Here is a 17083-nt window from a genome sequence, read left to right as displayed (position 1 = left end):
CCTAGATGCCCTCCCAGTCGTCACGTGACCGACATCGTTGCCCGAAGTGCATCTGAAGGCCATGCCACTGTGAGTGAGTGCATATCGTATCCACGCCAGACTTTGGTTGGACTTTTGAACATAATTATTGAAGATTTGCATTTGTTGGATTTGTATTTTTAGTTAAGCATTCATGAACTTTCATAAGCCACTCAACTCGAACGTTTCGAGCGGCCCGAAGCTTCTATGTGCATCCTTCAACCAGGATCAGGAATGCTTCGCAATAGGCCACGAACACGGCTTCATGGTCTATAACACTGATCCTCTTGAGCGGAGAGTCAAGAGAGGTATATATAATTGTTTTTATTACTTTTATTTGTTAGATTTTAATATTTTGTCTAGAATTTGTTGATGGTGGAATTGGCCTTGTTCAAATGCTCCATCGAACAAACTACTTGGCCCTAGTTGGTGGTGGTCGGACACCCAAATATCCTCAGAATACTGTGAGCTATTATTTATTTATGTGGCCATGTAACTTTCAACTAATTTATTTTTGTTTTAGGTCATTATCTGGGACGACTTGAAGAATATGGCCGCCATATCACTTGATTTTTACTTACCAGTTCTTTCAGTCCTTCTTTCGCGGACCCGGATAGTGGTTTGCCTAAAGACAAAAATTTACGTATATACATTTTCATCTCCTCCGGTTCGGCTGTCAGTCTACGAGACAAGCGATAATCCTCAAGGTATCTGCGCTTTACAAAACAACATTCTCGTCTTTCCTGGCTTCACCGAAGGTCACATTCAAATCGTCGATCTTTCGCCTCAGGGTCAAGAACGAAGCCTTGTTTCTATTGTGCGTGCTCACAAGTCCAAAATAAAATGCCTTGCCATATCTCATGACGGCTCACTTATTGCGTCTGCATCTGAGACCGGAACGATCATCAGAATTCACGTCTCGTCCAACACCGCACTCTTTCACGAATTTCGAAGAGGCATCGATCGCGCTGAAATTCACTCTCTTTCGTTTTCACCAAATTCCAATCGTCTTGCACTGCTATCAGATAAGGATACGTTGCATGTTTTTGACACGTCTCCATTGAGCGGGTCAAGCAATCGCAGGCATATCCTGTCAAAAGTGCCACTCCTACCGAGCTACTTTTCTGGTGAGTGGAGTTTCGTTTCTTCGAGGGTTTCCGATAAGCGAATTGGCAAAGGAATTCTTGGATGGGCTTCAACTGATTGCATTGCCATAATATGGCCGGTGGAGGCTTTGATTGAGAAATATGTGATTCGAGAGAAGAGAGATTTACCGTCACATAAAAAAATACCGAGTTCTTCAATAAAACCGGGAAATAACTCTGATGTTGGTAATTTGAACGAAACATCTAGTGATCAATGGGAACTGGTCCGTGATAGTTGGAGAAGCTTTGACGATGTTTAGCTTCTTAATCTGCATTTGTAATTTTAGGTTGGATTCATGATTGGGTCGGTTAATATGTATTTGTTTGTATAAGGTAAATTAAATTAATTTAATTTAATTTTTTAATTGGTGACGTTCCAATTTTTTTCATTGTACATATCATCTATCACACCAACACCATATTTTTCTTCAAAGACAATTACGTTTCAGTGCATAAATTAACATAAAGTGTAGTACATCTATCTAAATCAAGATTGGGCAAAATAGGTAACAAGAAAAAATATATTTGCATGGAATTAAAATTGTATATATTTTTAGCATGAACTCAGCATGCATTCGTTGATAAAGAAAATTAGCTACATGTCTAAACAAATCCAATTTTATAAACTTATTACCATAAAAACCAATTGAAGTTCATGTAAACGTTTCAAATTGAATAAATTTCAACCATATACGAAGGCCAAAATTTCATACCAACCTATTTAAACTATTTCAAGCCAAAAAGACTATTTGAGTCGGTTTTGTTTCTATTAAAACAACAACGTTAAAAACAAGACTCTGGAAACAAGTCCCAGATTCTAATAAAATAATTGACGTTGTGCTCCTTCAACCGCTAATCTGTCTGCCATCTCATTTCCTTCTATTCCGGCATGCCCTGGCACGTACTCAAGCTTAACCTGACTTAAATCTTCGCGGCCAGAAATTTCACTCATTGCCAACTCAATCAAGTCTCTGTTCTTCACTGTGTTTTGATTATAATTGTTCGTAACCCATTTTTTATACCAATCGGTTAAACCTGTTAAATAAATGTAAATTCTATGGATTTTTCATTCACAGAAAATAAAAAAAATAAAAAATAAAAAGGAGAGGTAACTCACAGTTGATCGCATATTTCGAATCAGTTCTAATGACCACGTCATGGTCCAACGGGGAATTACGAAGGGCCCACGTAATGGCCATGAGTTCCGCTCTCTGATTAGTTTGAATTGGGCCTTCGAGAGGCTCTGATACGTTCCTGGTACATTATTAGCTCGTTCCAAAAAAAAAAAAAAAAAGACACATCAATTCGTAGATCAATCTTACCTATAATCACCCGGACCAAAATATACACCAATGCCAGCAGCAGATGATTCTCTGCCGTTTCTAAGAGAACTTCCATCGGTATATACCGTTGTGACAGGTCGCCTGTAACTGGAATACCCAGGTGGCCTAGACTGAGGGGGTGGGGCATAAGAATTTACAGAATAGTATGAAGAAGAAGGCTTTGAATAAGATCTTGAATACGAGTTTAAGTAAGAATTCGAATAGGAGTTCGAAGCACCTGAATGAGCAATTGATGGATGTTGACTCAATCCGCTACTGTTCCTTGGACTGGACAAGTTTCCTCCTGAATACCAATCACTCGCAGCTTCATATGAGCTAAACTTCTTATACGTCGCGCCAGGGTATCGGTCGACCTGGGCCTTGCATTCTTCCCATGACGAATAAATGCCAGGGTTCCTGCCAGACTTTACTGCGTATAGCATTTGTAACTCCTATTCGCAAGCTTCAAGAAAAATTAATAACCCAAGAGATGGTCGAGTAGAGATGATGTTGGGAGCCACGATATATATTTATTGTGAAATCAGATCTGATGATCGTGCGGGGTCGGCGGTTTATACGTGATATTTATTATACATAGCTTAGCAGCATAACTGTGCAAGTAATTCTATGATAATGCGCCATCGTCTAATACAGTATATACGTAACAAAAACATAATACAAAATAAACAGGAATAAAATTAAGCCAAACTCCTAAAACCATGCACGAACCATGTTATGTCACTTGGATTCAGAACTGGCCGGGCGACTTTCACTTTTGTTGGCCGCGTCGGCATGATTCTGATCTGATTGAAGCCCATCGTTGATCTGACGAACAAAATCCTCGACTTTCTTGCTTAATTCGGAGTTTTTAACCGAGATGGTTTCGTCCACGTATGAATTAACTTTTGCAAATGCTTCTGATCTGTTTACAGATCCTTCGAGCAAGGCAGCTGCTTTGCCTCTGTTTCGCACTGCCAACGTCGTCGCAGAAATATCTTGCTCGACTATAGATCCTATTGCTGCAATAAGTTCAGCGTTTACATTCTACCAATCATGCATAGGTTAGTCATGCCAATAAAATGCTTGTCCAATTAGCACGTACACTGTCTTTGTAGTCAGCAAACAATGACTTTCTCAAGTCGTCGAATAAGCCACGACGTTTGAAAATATTGACAATGTCCTCAGGACTGATTGATGCAGAGCCATTGCTTGGCTTCCCAGTCGTTGTAGCAGCATCCTTTCCACTGCTCATCTCATGCCACTACTACACTTTCGATCACCAGATCTTAAATCAGATTTATCAATTTTTGCCTTTATCTACAATTCCATAAATTGTACCATAACTTGATTTAAAGTTCCAGTTCCTCAAAGAAGTAATCCGGGTAATATCTATTTGTCCCAATTCGAACAATTTGAAAGGTCAGCAAATTAGTGCAACAGACCAGAACAACTTGATTCAAGAATTTTTGACAGACTCCAACGTTTTGAGTGGTGCCGTTTATTGGTACGTATATGTTTATATTAGGCATTAATGGTTTTCATATGCTGAGACAGTAAATAGACGCTAGTTGTTTTTTTGGGGGTAGTTAGTTTTCAAAGATATTGAGCGTATGTGCACTATACGCATATGATACGACAATTCCTAGGCCGTTGCTCTCGATGGCAGTTGGCTCATTTACAACGGCAGAAAGGAAAAAATAAGTCATGGTTTAGACATTTGAGACAGCAGAGCTTATCTCGTAAGTTTGCACATGAATCAGCTTGTCGTGGCCTTACTAATTGTAATGTTCAGGTTTCGGCCCTGTCAAATCGTTAAACTTGGAGATCAATCCTTATGCTGAAATATCAGATAGAGTGGAACCTCGTGATGATTCTCCTATTGTGTTTGCTACACATGTGTGGAATGATCCTGATATCGGTGTCGCTGAGATTCAGTTTCCAGTGTCAGTGCCAGGACCAAGTTTCCAACGTAACTCCAAGACTGGCACTAAAAGGCGGAAATTTAAGCATGATAACAAGAACTCTCCATTAAATATTTCATCAACTATTTCTGTTGAAAATACTATACCAAATAAGTCTGCCATGGATAATGTCGATGCGGAGAAGCGATTTAATGAAGTTGGAGTACAGCTATTACCCAGCAGTCTTCACAGGCAACTCTTCCCGTCTGGACTTCAAAAGCCTTATCCTGAGCTGGTGAAATTATCTAAGCAACACTTACAGATGCATGACTTGTTGGGAAAACAGACTGGCCAACAAGAACCGCTTACGTTTGATTTACCCGAACTACAGGGAAATAGCATGGACGAGCATTTCTATAGACTTGGGAAGCATGTGGGGGAACCTTATCTTTCTATGGCTAAAAAATTGGCGGAACTGGATTCAATACCGGAAATGCCAAAAGAGTGGGTAGTAAAATCTGGCTGGATCAAGTACGTTCCGGGAAAAGAGCCAGAACCAGTTGAAGTTCCGCACGCTGAGTGTCTTGTTTTCGATACTGAGGTGCTATATAAAATATCACCATTTGCAGTCTTGGCAACTGCCGTCTCTGAGAAGGCGTGGTATAATTGGATTTCTCCCTGGTTATTGGGGGAAACCGATAATGTGCGTCAGCTTGTTCCAATGGGTACGCATGATTCCAAAAAAGTTATCGTTGGTCATAACGTGGGATATGATAGAGTGAGAATTAAAGAAGAATATAACTTTAGAATGTCCAAAGCAATGTTTTTAGATACCATGTCATTGCACATCGCCGCAAATGGCATGTGTTCACAGCAACGGCCTACGTGGATCAAACACCAAAAAAAGCAAGGATTAATCGATCAAATGATTTCTCAATCAAGTTCAGAAAGTCTTCAAGATTCCCTTGAGCTGTTGAAGCATGAGAAGTCTCAAGAGCCCTGGGTTAAAAAGAGCTCGATTAATGGGTTGGACCAGGTCGCAAAGTTTCATTGCAACATTGATATCGACAAATCGGAAAGAGATTATTTTGGAACTCTAGATCGTGAAGGGGTGCGTGGGATGCTTTCGCAATTAATTACGTACTGTGCGAGGGATGTTGATACCACGTTTCAGGTATACAAAAAAGTTCTTCCAAATTTTTTGGAAGTATGTCCACACCCTGTCTCTTTTGCAGCTCTTCGACATTTATCTTCGCTTTTTCTTCCCATTGACAATTCATGGGGAAACTATGTCGAGAGTGCAGAAAATAAATATCAAGAATTACTGTCGGAGGTTGAATCGCGACTCACCAGTCTTGTTGAACAAGCAGTAGCACTAAAAGATCAACCGGAAAAATATAAAAATGATCCTTGGTTGCGTCAGCTAGATTGGAATATAAAGGAGATACGAATGACGAAGCCAAAAAAGAACGGTGAAGAATCACGGCTTGCCAAAAATCAAAAAATGCCAGGATATCCAGAATGGTATAAGTCATTGTTTCCAACAGCTTCATCTGGCATGAACGTTACTGTTAGGACTCGCATTGCGCCATTAATGTTTCGACTTTCATGGGATGGTCACCCTTTAGTCTGGTCAGATGCACATGGGTGGACTTTTCGAGTTAACCTTGATGAAGCTCAGAAATATTTGGCCAAAAATTTTTCCCGTTGCGACATGAGGGAAGAAACAAAACCATATATTACTGAAGATTTTTCTGGTGCATATTTTAAGGTTCCTCATAAAGATGGTCCCAATGCTCGTTGCGCATCTCCTCTGGCCAAGGGATATTTGCAACATTTTGAATCTGGCATTTTATCTTCGGAATATCCGTATGCTAGAGAGGCATTGGAAATGAATGCAGCTTGTTCATATTGGATCAGTGCTAGGGAACGAATTCGGTCGCAGGTTACTGTGTGGAAGGAAGATACCGATCTAGGAATTAAATCCTCGTCAGCTGAAAGACGTGGATTAGGAATGATCCTTCCAACCCTTATTCCCATGGGCACGATTACGCGACGTGCAGTCGAAGCTACGTGGTTAACCGCAAGTAATGCCAAGAAAAACCGAGTTGGATCAGAGTTAAAGGCAATGATAAAAGCCCCACAAGGTTACAAGTTTGTTGGTGCTGATGTTGATTCTGAAGAGCTGTGGATTGCATCGCTTGTTGGTGATTCACAATTTCGTATTCATGGAGGCACGGCGATTGGATTTATGGCTCTCGAAGGTACAAAATCGTTAGGAACGGACTTGCATTCAAAGACGGCAAGCATTTTGAAGATATCTCGAAATGATGCTAAGGTATTTAATTATGGACGCATTTACGGTGCGGGTTTAAAGTTTGCGATCCAACTCTTGCGACAATTCAATCCCACGATTTCGGAACCAGATGCTAAAAAAACTGCCACTGAGCTGTATGAATCAACCAAGGGAGCCAAGGCTAAAAATTCGACTGCATTTCGACGCGGATCGTTTTGGTATGGTGGTACAGAATCGTTAATGTTTAACAAACTAGAAGAAGTTGCGAATCAAGAGATACCAAGAACGCCCGTACTTGGGAGTGCAATCACGGAGGCACTGATGCAAGCAAATTTGGATCGCACTGCGTTTATGACATCCAGAATTAATTGGGCAATTCAATCAAGTGGCGTTGACTACTTGCACTTATTGATCGTATCTATGGACTACTTGATTGAAAGATTTAAACTTGATGCGCGACTTTGCTTGACAGTTCACGATGAAATCAGATACTTAGTTAAAGACAAGGATACGTACAAAGTTGCAATGGCATTGCAAATCAGTAATTTATGGACAAGAGCAATTTTTTGCGAACAGCTTGGAATTAACGACATTCCTTTATCGTGTGCATTTTTTTCTGCAGTCGATATTGATACTGTGATTCGCAAGGAAGTCGATGTCCCATGCGTGACGCCGTCGCATCCAGATGCAATTCCACCTGGGGAGTCACTTGACATGGCGTCACTACTAAAATTACCAAATTCAAAAGTTGAGGATAAGAAAGTAGCGAATCTATCCGAATGGGAATATAATTATAGGGTCCCAGTATTTAAAGATATGGAAGACAAGCAAAAACTTCTCATTACCCAACTTAAAGGCAAAGCACCTATTCCTAGTAATGACCCCAGATTTATTAGTGCACAAATTAGTAAAAACGGAGTGTCAAGTTTCAAATAATTTTCTTATTTGTTTTTTTGTAATATTATAATCACACTATTTTTTTTTCATCATTTGGTTAGGAGGTTTATTTTTACGCATTATTTGAGGATTATGTACTTATAAGATTGATCAATCTATTTACTTTTTAATACCACTTCTATTCTAATCAGTTAAAAAAACGGTGACCATCCTGTTTGCAAGGATAAAAAAAAATTAGTGATTAAATAAAAACAAGACAGAAGAATCTTGATACATACCGCAAAACAAAACTGATAAAAATCTCGGATCAGAAGCTTCTTGAATCCACTGATTCACAACAGCTTCAACGCTCAAATTATTTGATAATTTGTTACTGACAACTGCAAGCGCCTTCTCTGCTTCATTGCCTTCAGAATTACGTTTAGATCTTGTCATGTCGTTTATAACACTGGGGGAATCATTATTTTGCATCCTTCGTCTTCGCAACGGTGATATTGTCCTTTATATCGAATTTAATTAGCCTTGGATAAGCGGAAAAAAAACCTTTCGAAGGGATTTCACGTACCATGAATATAAGGGATCAAACTTCAAAACGTCAAGTATGGTCATGATATTTCTTGATTCTTGTCGTAGTAAACTAAGAGTGAATCCGCAACATCTTCTAAAGATGCCCTCTACTCCGCTAACTCCCATTCCATCCACAATATCTCTCGATAAACGGAACGGAACAAGTTCAGGCACAGTCAAAATCTTGCCTTGTTCAAATGCCACTCCAAGGTCGATATGAACCGGTTCGCCACTTGTTGCATCAATAAGAATATTATTGCAATGCCGATCACCAAGACCGAGCACTGCTCCTAAAATTGAGATCGTGGCCGTACTGCGTGTATACGCAATCTTTTTCTCCAACCAATCTCGTGGTGACCGAAAATTTTCCACAAAAAAATATCGCAAGACTGGGTGCATGTGCCGAGTAATCTCCAGATACGTGTCAAGTCGTTGCCAATCAGCATCTCCTTGAGCTTGTTTCATCAATTCGCGACATTTAAGGGCATCCCAATCATCAGGATAATAATTTTTGTGTAATGGTGCAAGAATGTCTTGAAGAGCAATCGTACCTTGAACAAACTCTATAATACCAGCCTGGGATGATAGCGGAATTACTTTGTAAGTCCGAACCCGAAGATTCCTCTGCTTTGTGGTTTCGTTTTTTTGAAGAAAATAATTTACCTGTTCAAACACTTGTTCCATAACTGCGTCTTGTCTCATATCGTCGTTCCCGCCCTTGAACTGATCTCATTAAAATCAAAAAAAAACACAGCTTACTTGAAAATTAAAACAACTTACCAGTAATTTACTGCTCTGTCCATCACTAGTAATAAAATTACAAATTTTTGGCATGCTTAATCCGGAAGCAATGGCAATCTCCCTATTCGCAGAAAGCATTCTGGGAACACGCACATAATTTGTTTTGGCATCTTCAATACTAATGTGAGCAGTTGGCAAAGGAATATCCAAAACCGTTAACTTTGAGTGCCAAAAACTTCGATCCGGTAATTGATCCAATGTTACTTTCTTCCCCTTGACCTTGTACTGAGCAAGTTTTACAGACTTTTCACAAAACAATTCGATCGGCTTTAAGTAACTCTTGTTAAATTCGGACGTGCTTTTTAGCTTATTCCATATGTTTGTTGAACTCTGTGATCGCGATTCAGCATTAACATCGGCAGCTTTGTTCATATTTGCTATTCTCAGGGCATAAAGCTGATATAAGCAATGAAATGGAAAATCCCTGCATAGTTTTTCAACCAAGCCTTTTAATGAATTTTGAAATGATGATTCTTCTAATAACAGCCTTGAAAAAAGTTGGTTAATTAAGCCCACAAACTTTGCGGTGGGGACTTCCGAAAATACTTTCGCAGCAGCTTCACTTGACAGCGGATCCTCACTATTTGAAAGCCATAAAGAACAAAAACGAAAACTATTTTCGTCATACGAATCCGAGACAGCCATACTTCGAAGATAATATATAATACTATTTTCCAAATATTTTCTGCGAGCGTTCATCAAGACTTCGTAACGGCTGGCCGCATAATTAAATAATTTTGTAACTTTATTAAGCGGGTTTGCATATTGCTTCCGCTCAGAAATACTGGCTCGTTTCTGATGTTCTGACAATTCTTCCATTTCTGTCTGCCAGTCGGTTTTAAGAATTTCTATTCGTTCAAATTCATCAATATTTTCCCTGTTCCTTAACTGATAGTCACAAAATTCCGCAAATATATGGAAAATGTGAGACTGTTCTTCCAACGGAATATTGTTCTGAAACTTGTCAATTGCAGGTTCTAAGTACTTTAACAATATAGAATCAGGTCGCTCTTGCCTCTCGCTCGCTATCCATTGTCCCTAAAAACAATTAGCCTTGATTTTCAATTAAGTACGTTAGTGTTATTACCAAAGTTGCATATACAAAACTAGTCGAAACTTCCAGGCCCTGTAAAATGACTGGATGAGACTGTGGCCTGCGATTATCTGTCAAATGTTTTTGCAGCATGGGTATTGCTACGCTTGCTTCCTTTCTGGCCCAAAATACGTTCGCAGCTTCAAACGAAGTCGCAGCAGCCATTGCATTCCTTAAATATTCTGGAGCTGTCGACGCAAGTCTGTCCAGTTTCACAAAATATTTTAAAGCTTTTTGCAACTCGCCATGCTTTCGCGCAGCAGATACCAAATGTTTCAGGAGTAATGCTTCAGCTGCTTTTACCGTATTGTTTGCATGAAGCAAATGAGGTGCATTATTGGAATTTGAAAGTGCACTCATTACAATTTGCCTGCTGAGAAAAATATCTTCAAAATCCGAAAACCTAAACACAATGAGTTAATTATTGATAAAAAAATTTTTTTTTAATTTCATACCTGCTCTGAGTTGACCAAATGCTGCGTGATTTGAATTTATTAATAATATTATAAATATCATCCTTCTCCTTTAATTCAAGCATTTCCCATACTTCTGTCAGAATTGCAAGTGTCTTAAAGGAGTTACGAATATCATTCACGGTACTGAAGTCCTTGGTTATATTCCCAACCATACGTGACATAAAATCTTGTAACAGAGATGTTTCTGAAACAGCGGAAGTGTGAAGACGTTGAAGGGTGGAATATATTACACCATCATGAGTTTCTGGGTCTTTCAGAATCGGAAGATCCCATCTTTCCAATTTCCATGCCACTTCGTACGCTTTCTCGGTTCCTAAGTTCGGAATACTGGAGCGCAATCCCAATGACAAACTATCAAGACCGACGGACGAAAAAGCCTCTAAAATTCCTACTGAATACTGAGTATTCAAAACAGAAGTCCGGTCATTATCCATCAAAGCACAATAGTACGCTAGTGATTTCCATCCGTCCTTTTGAAACTCAGAAATTTCTGCAAGGGTTTCAAGTCGGGGAGCAAGCTTTACCGCATAAAACGCATCAGGATCATCAATGTTTTTGTAAATAGTATGCAAAGTCGGATTAAGTTTTCCAATATCAGTACCAATACTCCACATCTGTTCCGTGATTAGAAGTGCAGAACTGTGCATGCCACATTCAATTGCAGAAGACAACATGGCTTGGTAGTCAAGTCCTTCAATGTAAGTAAATCGTTTTAATTCGTCTTGTTCCTTATCTTGATGATTATGATACTGTAAATAAATGAATGTTCTCAAGAACAAAGATTTCCTATAAACATTGCAATCACTCCTGAAAATCTCATTAAATATTTCAGTAACATCCGATGAGTATGATTGGACGATTGCAAATTGGAGCATAAGATATGACAATGCGTTTTCGCCAAATCTTTCGATGGATTTTATTAGGACAGATATAATACTATAAAATCCAGGGCTTTCTTTTGAAAGAGCCAAAGAAAGTTTTAACGATATAGAAGCAATAAAAGCTGTATCACCCTTCCAGCTTGGTTCAATCAACGCCTCACTTTTCCAAAAAGCATCAAAGCCTTCAAAAGAAAAAAATTTGACCAATTCGAAGGGCATTATAGACTCTGGAAAAGGCCATTGTATTGACTTATAATTTTTTATAAATCTGCGAAGACAACGTTCGGCAACTGCAACTTCATATTGGACTTCGCTATCCAGCAAATCAATAATCAAACTCAAAAGAGATGCGGCGGCTCTTTGATTCAGCGGGATATTTTGTTGTTTTGGTACTGACAAATCCAAATTATCATAAATATTTTTATCTATATAGCCACTGGAAGAGTATGCAATCCCACAAACTTTACCTGCCCATGAGGTGAAACCAAGACGCATGTCTAACTCTCCGCAGATTTTGAGTAATTTTGGAGCCAACTTTCTGCATAATCCTTCGTCGTCAAGAAAAATTGCTTTAGGTTTCTCTTCTAAAAAGTCCCCAATCAAAAGTAAAATATATTTTCGACCAATTTTATCAAATGAATTTTGAGGATTTAAAATAACTTGTAATATTGACTCTTTATTCCACTCTTCCACCAAAATTTCGTCGGAGCATGCTGCAATACGACTGTCGCTGCTTGTAAATAATACTGTCAACAAAAAATTGTAATTATCTTTTATATGTGAATGAGTGTTACCAAATGAGCGCAAAATACTCACAACAAAATACCGAAACAATTGAATCGATTTACGGTATTTTTTGCCATGACTATTTTCTAGCTTATTTAGAAAATATGAAATCGATGCAAGGAACTGCACATAAAGCTGCGGTGAGCTCATTATCGAATCTGAATACAGAAGATATTTTACTATTGATATAGTGTCAATAGCACATTCTGGCTTAGCTAAAAGCGGAACAATGCACTGAAGTATCATTTTGGCTGAATATCCATTTGTAGCATGACTCGGATTCATAGCAATATGAAGCTTAAGTGTCTTTAATACCATGCATATTTGTAAAGGCTGCGTGCAGGCCTTAATCCTGTCTAATATTGTCCGCGATATGTAAACAAAATTAGCCAGTCCGATAGAACTTGATGACACCGTCCTCTCCATAAAATCGTTAATCTTATCAAAAGCTTTGAAACCAATTTCTAAAGTAAATGAAGGACCAGTTCCAATTATAAGCTTTGCGTCTAAATTACCATTAGAGTCCAGTTTTTGGAAAATAGATTCTATTTCCTTGTTTTCAAGAAACTCGAGCTTGTCCTCGTGTAGGTTGATAGAATCGATAATAATTGCAACGATCGTAGAATATCTATTGAAAATTAAATCTTTCTTCGCTTGACCAAGCCATTTTGATAAACTGTTGTTTAATTCCTTGCCCTGAATCTCGTTCTGTGCCATTTTAATTGACCCAAACGCAACTATACGAGCAATACATCTTATCGCAATATCTCTAGATTTTAGTCCAAAGTTTTCATAAAATTTAATCAATTTTCCAAGTTCCTTCTCTCCCTTATTATATATTGATAATGACAGATAAATCTCCATGTTGTCGATATAAAAGTCCTTTTCTGTGACGTAGCCAAAATTGGTAAATACTGCGGAGGACAAATCAATATCATGTACCATTGCCTGGTGTACAACAAGTGAGCTGTACTGCTCAAAAAGCTCTCTGCTATTTAATCCTTGTGCCTTGCTGGCTAAAGCAAAACAATATGCGACATATCTCGTATCTGAAAGCGCAACACTCAGTTCTGCTAGGTTATATACTACATTCGCAAGAATAACCGATGATTTGCTTGAAAGAACTGCCAGCGTCAAAGCCCGTGCGGCCATGCTCTCAATCAAGTCAGGATTTAACGTTAGATTACCATGAATATCATTGTATATGCTATTATGACTTGAATATGAATAAAGTTTAAAAAGTTCAGACATATAATGAGCCATATGAATGGTAACAAGAGAGTCTTCATCTTTAAGTAGGCCAAAAAGCAAGGTCCGCGGTGAAGGAACATTTCCATCGTTGCCAAAAGCGATATTACAATTTAAAATTTGAAGTAAAAGGTCAGGTATGTGATATCGCACTAAAGAAGAGGTTGTTCTATTAGTCACCGAAACCTGAACAAGCCATGAGTAAATGTTATCTGCAAATATACATAAATCGGAACCATCATCCCTTGCCCACATATTAACAATGTTTCTTAGAATTTTGATGCAAATTATAATAGTAATTTCTGATCGCTCAAAGTCGTAAGACGATAGTAGTCTTTTTCCCATAATTTGTAACATTGTATGAGCATGATTTTTTAGGCTCCTTTTGGCAAATTCATGCGAGAGTCTTTCCATAACATCCAAATTTAAAAAAAATACACCAATTGGCATAGTCAAAAACTTCACTAGAAGTTCTTCCTCAGGTTCAGAACTTTCTACGCTAAGCAAACGCATCCGAAGATTGCTCAACGCTTCATGTTGCAGTTTTATCGCACTATATTCATATATAAACCAATGTCTGGGGATCGCGTCGCATTCGACAGTTGTCCTATTATTTGAATTATCCAAATTATCAAACTCTAAATCAGTCGTCTTTGGTCTCGTTTTCTGATCACCCTTGTAGAATGGATAAAATATTGATTCAAGCACTGTACACAAGGAATTTAGCATATTTATCAACTGAAAATTTCTTGAATCTTTAATCGCATTCCAAAATATGTCCATGTTTGCAATAGTATGAAGCTTTAACAAAAATAAGTCTAGCGTTTCTGTCTTAGTCAAGAAAGTCATAATCTGCTGTTCGACAAAATTCAACAATTTTGATATTGGAATATTTGAGAATGGGGCCAAATCAGACTTGGTTGTAATATCATAAAAACCAAGAATGGCAATAAGAATAACATCAAAAGATTTTTGTAGCTTATCCGTGTTGCGCGTATCCGATTCGATAATAGTGCTGTATGTCTGTAAAATTTCGAAAAATGATTTACATACCAAAGTATCGATTCGATTGGAAATAGAAAAAATTGGGTGCATAGTCTTACTAGACAAATCAAAATTTTGAAACATGTCATGCGTGTGTACCATTCCATTCGTATCTACCGTAAGGTATTGCATAATATCAATTTGCAAATCAAGTTTAAATAAAAAGTGAATGATTGCAGATGAATCAATCTTAACTTGAAGCTTGTTTGAATCGTAATGGGATGTATCTGAGTTCCGGCCTGTTAAAAATCGCAGAAAACGAGCAATTTCAAATAAGGAACATTGTTTTCCAGGCCCATCTTGTCTTATTGTTGCTTCTTCAAATCTTGCAAAAGTCCAGTTCACAACATTTACTGCGTTTGAATTATCCTTGATTGAAAAACTCTGAGTTTGTAGTTGCAATATTGTGACAACGAAGTTTATTGATGACTCTGTAAGTACCGCTGGGCCAATATTGTCAAGCGACTTTAGTGTTGATTCTATGGTTAAGGAAACTTTATCAAATGGTACCGCTTCGTATGTCAATAGCCGATCTAGCAAATAACAGCTAGCTGAACATGTACCAAGAGTCGCAATTCGGCGATATGTGGCGTCCCATATTTCCATCCATTCATTTTTGAGCTCTCCATCGCGATATACAAGAGTGCCCAACGTGATCATTGCCCATGAAGCGACAGAGTTATTTTCGGCGCTTATGAATGTACTTAATTGCTTAACTATATAAGGCCTTTCCCTAGTCGAAGATATTGGAGAAAATGCAAAAGCTAATATTTGAAGAATCTGTATTTGTTGCAATGGTGGCAAAAAAGCTAACCCATTAACTATTGGTTCAAACACATATTGTTCGTTCTGCGTATTTGAATCACTCAAAGATGTGTCCATACGGCTCAAGCGACGCCTCTTCTTTGCAGGTTCTGAATTATCTTCCGGAAAGTTTACTTGATTTGTTAGTACCCGAAAATACAAAATTAGTGAATGAAATACTTACAAATATGTGGGAGACTTCGGAGTGAAACATCACTGCGCACAATGTACAAACTTAAGACCCATAATGTAAGCCAGCTTGTCAACCCTCGATCATTAGATAAATGAAAATCTCTCGTGGTTAAATATTTTAATGTTGGGACTCTCGAAAGAGTAATATCTTCAACTTGCAAAATCTCCCTCAGTTGTCGGCCGCAGTAGTCAGTTATTATGGCATGTACCATATTTATTAATTCTTCATCAAGTTCTTTACTATTGAAGTTTGGAACTTCGGGAAACAGTTGAAGAAGAGTTATCAAAAATTGCTCTTTCAAAGTATTGTTCTTTGTCGCCCATAATTTTGTTATCCACTGATAAAGAGGTAAAGCTCGAACAGCAAAGTTCTGTAGCTGATTAATCATAGTCGTCGACAAAAGCTTATTGACGATACTGAAAATAGGAAGATGTGATATACTCTCCGACTTTTGAAAATCAAGAAATTCAAATACCGTGTCAAATATAATCTCGCATGATGATAATAATGGCGCATTTGAGGCATAGACCAATTGTTCAAGACATAAAATCAATTCGGTTATCTCGTACTTCAATCTTCTACTATGAGTTTCATTGTTTTGTGAGTCTTCTATAAAATTTAAAGAAAAATCGCAACAAAATTCTGCATAGGCTTTCCAATCTTTTGCCGTAAGGTGCTCAACATGTGAAGTGTAAGAGCAAAGAATTTTAAAAACTTTGATGTAGTTTAGACCGATAGGTTCAAAAAATAACCTGTTTTGATGATCCGGTAATATTTGAGTAATATGGTTGAAAAGAGCAATTACTGTTTTCAATCTGAATTTGGACACCCTGTTTTCAACTAGCTGACGAAGAACAGAAGATGCAAGATTTAAACGTTCGTGAATTGTGGCTTTTGACCTATTTGCAGCTTTAATATAAAGGTTTTTTTCCTTGACGACTGCTAAAAATATTGATTCGCAGAGTTTATGAATGCCCTTATCGTTAATTTGACTTGCTGTATATGGGTCCGCTATCAAATAACTCAATGAATTCAAGCCATCTGTTCTGTCCTTGACTTTATCAGACACAATTTTTTCTTTAAAGCGTTAGTTGTTTAAAATATGATGTATGGTCCATTGTACTCACGGTATATTTGAAGGAGTGGCCCGTCGGCCATCGTTGGCTGCTCAATTCCAAAAGGTTAAAGCTTATCAAATCAGTCATATAAATTACTCATAAATAATAACAATGTTCCAAATCTCAATAAATGTCAACTCTAAAAATATATGCTATCCATTAATTCATAGTTGAACGCCCATCACCAAAACTTCACAAAATATTGAGCAAAATGGAGTTGTAGGTTTTTAGGTCTTGGATAAATTACCCCTGAACTAAACCGCTAGAACGAATGACGTCAATAAAAATACACAGTACATGTTTGTTAGTCAACATGTACTCTGGACACACTGCAGTCGCTTCCTGTGATTGAAGTTTCTAACCCTGTAAAATAAAAATTTATAATCTCGTTTTATTTTATGTATATCATTACTATAAAAAATCTGCAATTTGAAATTTTTTTGTTTTCGTAGAAATTTTATTGTCATGTAGAGTGCGATGTGGGGAGACTTGC

The 17083-nt window shown here is 37.9% G+C and overlaps 4 protein-coding genes across 4 annotated transcripts; 2 read left to right on the top strand and 2 right to left on the bottom strand.

Annotated features, from left to right (window-relative positions):
- The first annotated feature begins 75 nt into the window (after nucleotides 1-75).
- Nucleotides 76-1626, top strand: V1514DRAFT_309074 (WD40-repeat-containing domain protein). The gene is made up of 3 exons (XM_066925736.1): nucleotides 76-326; nucleotides 382-482; nucleotides 542-1626. The coding sequence occupies exons 1-3, from the start codon at nucleotides 173-175 to the stop codon at nucleotides 1421-1423; spliced, it is 1137 nt and encodes a 378-aa protein (XP_066782454.1). The 5' UTR covers nucleotides 76-172; the 3' UTR covers nucleotides 1424-1626.
- A 1423-nt stretch (nucleotides 1627-3049) lies between these two features.
- On the bottom strand, nucleotides 3050-3790 carry V1514DRAFT_296053 (complex proteins associated with Set1p component shg1-domain-containing protein). The gene is made up of 2 exons (XM_066925431.1): nucleotides 3588-3790; nucleotides 3050-3529 (listed from the first exon to the last, which is right to left on the bottom strand). Exons 1-2 carry the CDS (start codon nucleotides 3735-3737, stop codon nucleotides 3224-3226), a joined length of 456 nt encoding a protein of 151 aa, XP_066782453.1. The 5' UTR covers nucleotides 3738-3790; the 3' UTR covers nucleotides 3050-3223.
- Nucleotides 3791-3920: 130 nt separating this feature from the next.
- V1514DRAFT_309067 (DNA polymerase family A-domain-containing protein) lies at nucleotides 3921-7755 on the top strand. The gene is made up of 3 exons (XM_066925735.1): nucleotides 3921-3989; nucleotides 4047-4224; nucleotides 4278-7755. Exons 2-3 carry the CDS (start codon nucleotides 4113-4115, stop codon nucleotides 7616-7618), a joined length of 3453 nt encoding a protein of 1150 aa, XP_066782452.1. The 5' UTR covers nucleotides 3921-3989; nucleotides 4047-4112; the 3' UTR covers nucleotides 7619-7755.
- V1514DRAFT_368631 (uncharacterized protein) lies at nucleotides 7703-17062 on the bottom strand. Its single transcript, XM_066929911.1, has 8 exons — nucleotides 16600-17062; nucleotides 15464-16549; nucleotides 10496-15413; nucleotides 10035-10443; nucleotides 8927-9985; nucleotides 8145-8869; nucleotides 7858-8078; nucleotides 7703-7790 (listed from the first exon to the last, which is right to left on the bottom strand). The coding sequence occupies exons 1-8, from the start codon at nucleotides 16628-16630 to the stop codon at nucleotides 7771-7773; spliced, it is 8469 nt and encodes a 2822-aa protein (XP_066782451.1). The 5' UTR covers nucleotides 16631-17062; the 3' UTR covers nucleotides 7703-7770.
- Nucleotides 17063-17083: the final 21 nt, after the last annotated feature.

Source organism: Lipomyces japonicus, assembly GCF_038497905.1.
Source record: "Lipomyces japonicus strain CBS 7319 unplaced genomic scaffold V1514scaffold_29, whole genome shotgun sequence".
Taxonomy (NCBI): domain Eukaryota; kingdom Fungi; phylum Ascomycota; class Lipomycetes; order Lipomycetales; family Lipomycetaceae; genus Lipomyces; species Lipomyces japonicus.
Note: the sequence above shows the minus strand (reverse complement) of the source record. Positions and strands in the feature narration are given on the sequence as shown.

What these genes read in the sequence shown, in the direction of transcription:
- V1514DRAFT_309067 (XM_066925735.1), top strand. Translation starts at nt 4,113, where the DNA reads ATGATACGACAATTCCTAGGCCGTTGCTCTCGATGGCAGTTGGCTCAT. An exon ending in GAGACAGCAGAGCTTATCTC is followed by an intron (nt 4,225 to 4,277) that starts GTAAGTTTGCAC and finishes TGTAATGTTCAG; the next exon opens with GTTTCGGCCCTGTCAAATCG.
- V1514DRAFT_368631 (XM_066929911.1), bottom strand. Translation starts at nt 16,630, where the DNA reads ATGGCCGACGGGCCACTCCTTCAAATATACC. An exon ending in ATTTGGTCAACTCAGAGCAG is followed by an intron (nt 10,444 to 10,495) that starts GTATGAAATTAA and finishes CATTGTGTTTAG; the next exon opens with GTTTTCGGATTTTGAAGATA. An exon ending in GACAGAGCAGTAAATTACTG is followed by an intron (nt 8,870 to 8,926) that starts GTAAGTTGTTTT and finishes TAATGAGATCAG; the next exon opens with TTCAAGGGCGGGAACGACGA.
- V1514DRAFT_309074 (XM_066925736.1), top strand. Translation starts at nt 173, where the DNA reads ATGAACTTTCATAAGCCACTCAACTCGAACGTTTCGAGCGGCCCGAAG. An exon ending in TGAGCGGAGAGTCAAGAGAG is followed by an intron (nt 327 to 381) that starts GTATATATAATT and finishes TATTTTGTCTAG; the next exon opens with AATTTGTTGATGGTGGAATT. An exon ending in CCAAATATCCTCAGAATACT is followed by an intron (nt 483 to 541) that starts GTGAGCTATTAT and finishes TTTTTGTTTTAG; the next exon opens with GTCATTATCTGGGACGACTT.
- V1514DRAFT_296053 (XM_066925431.1), bottom strand. Translation starts at nt 3,737, where the DNA reads ATGAGCAGTGGAAAGGATGCTGCTACAACGACTGGGAAGCCAAGCAAT. An exon ending in TTGCTGACTACAAAGACAGT is followed by an intron (nt 3,530 to 3,587) that starts GTACGTGCTAAT and finishes CATGATTGGTAG; the next exon opens with AATGTAAACGCTGAACTTAT.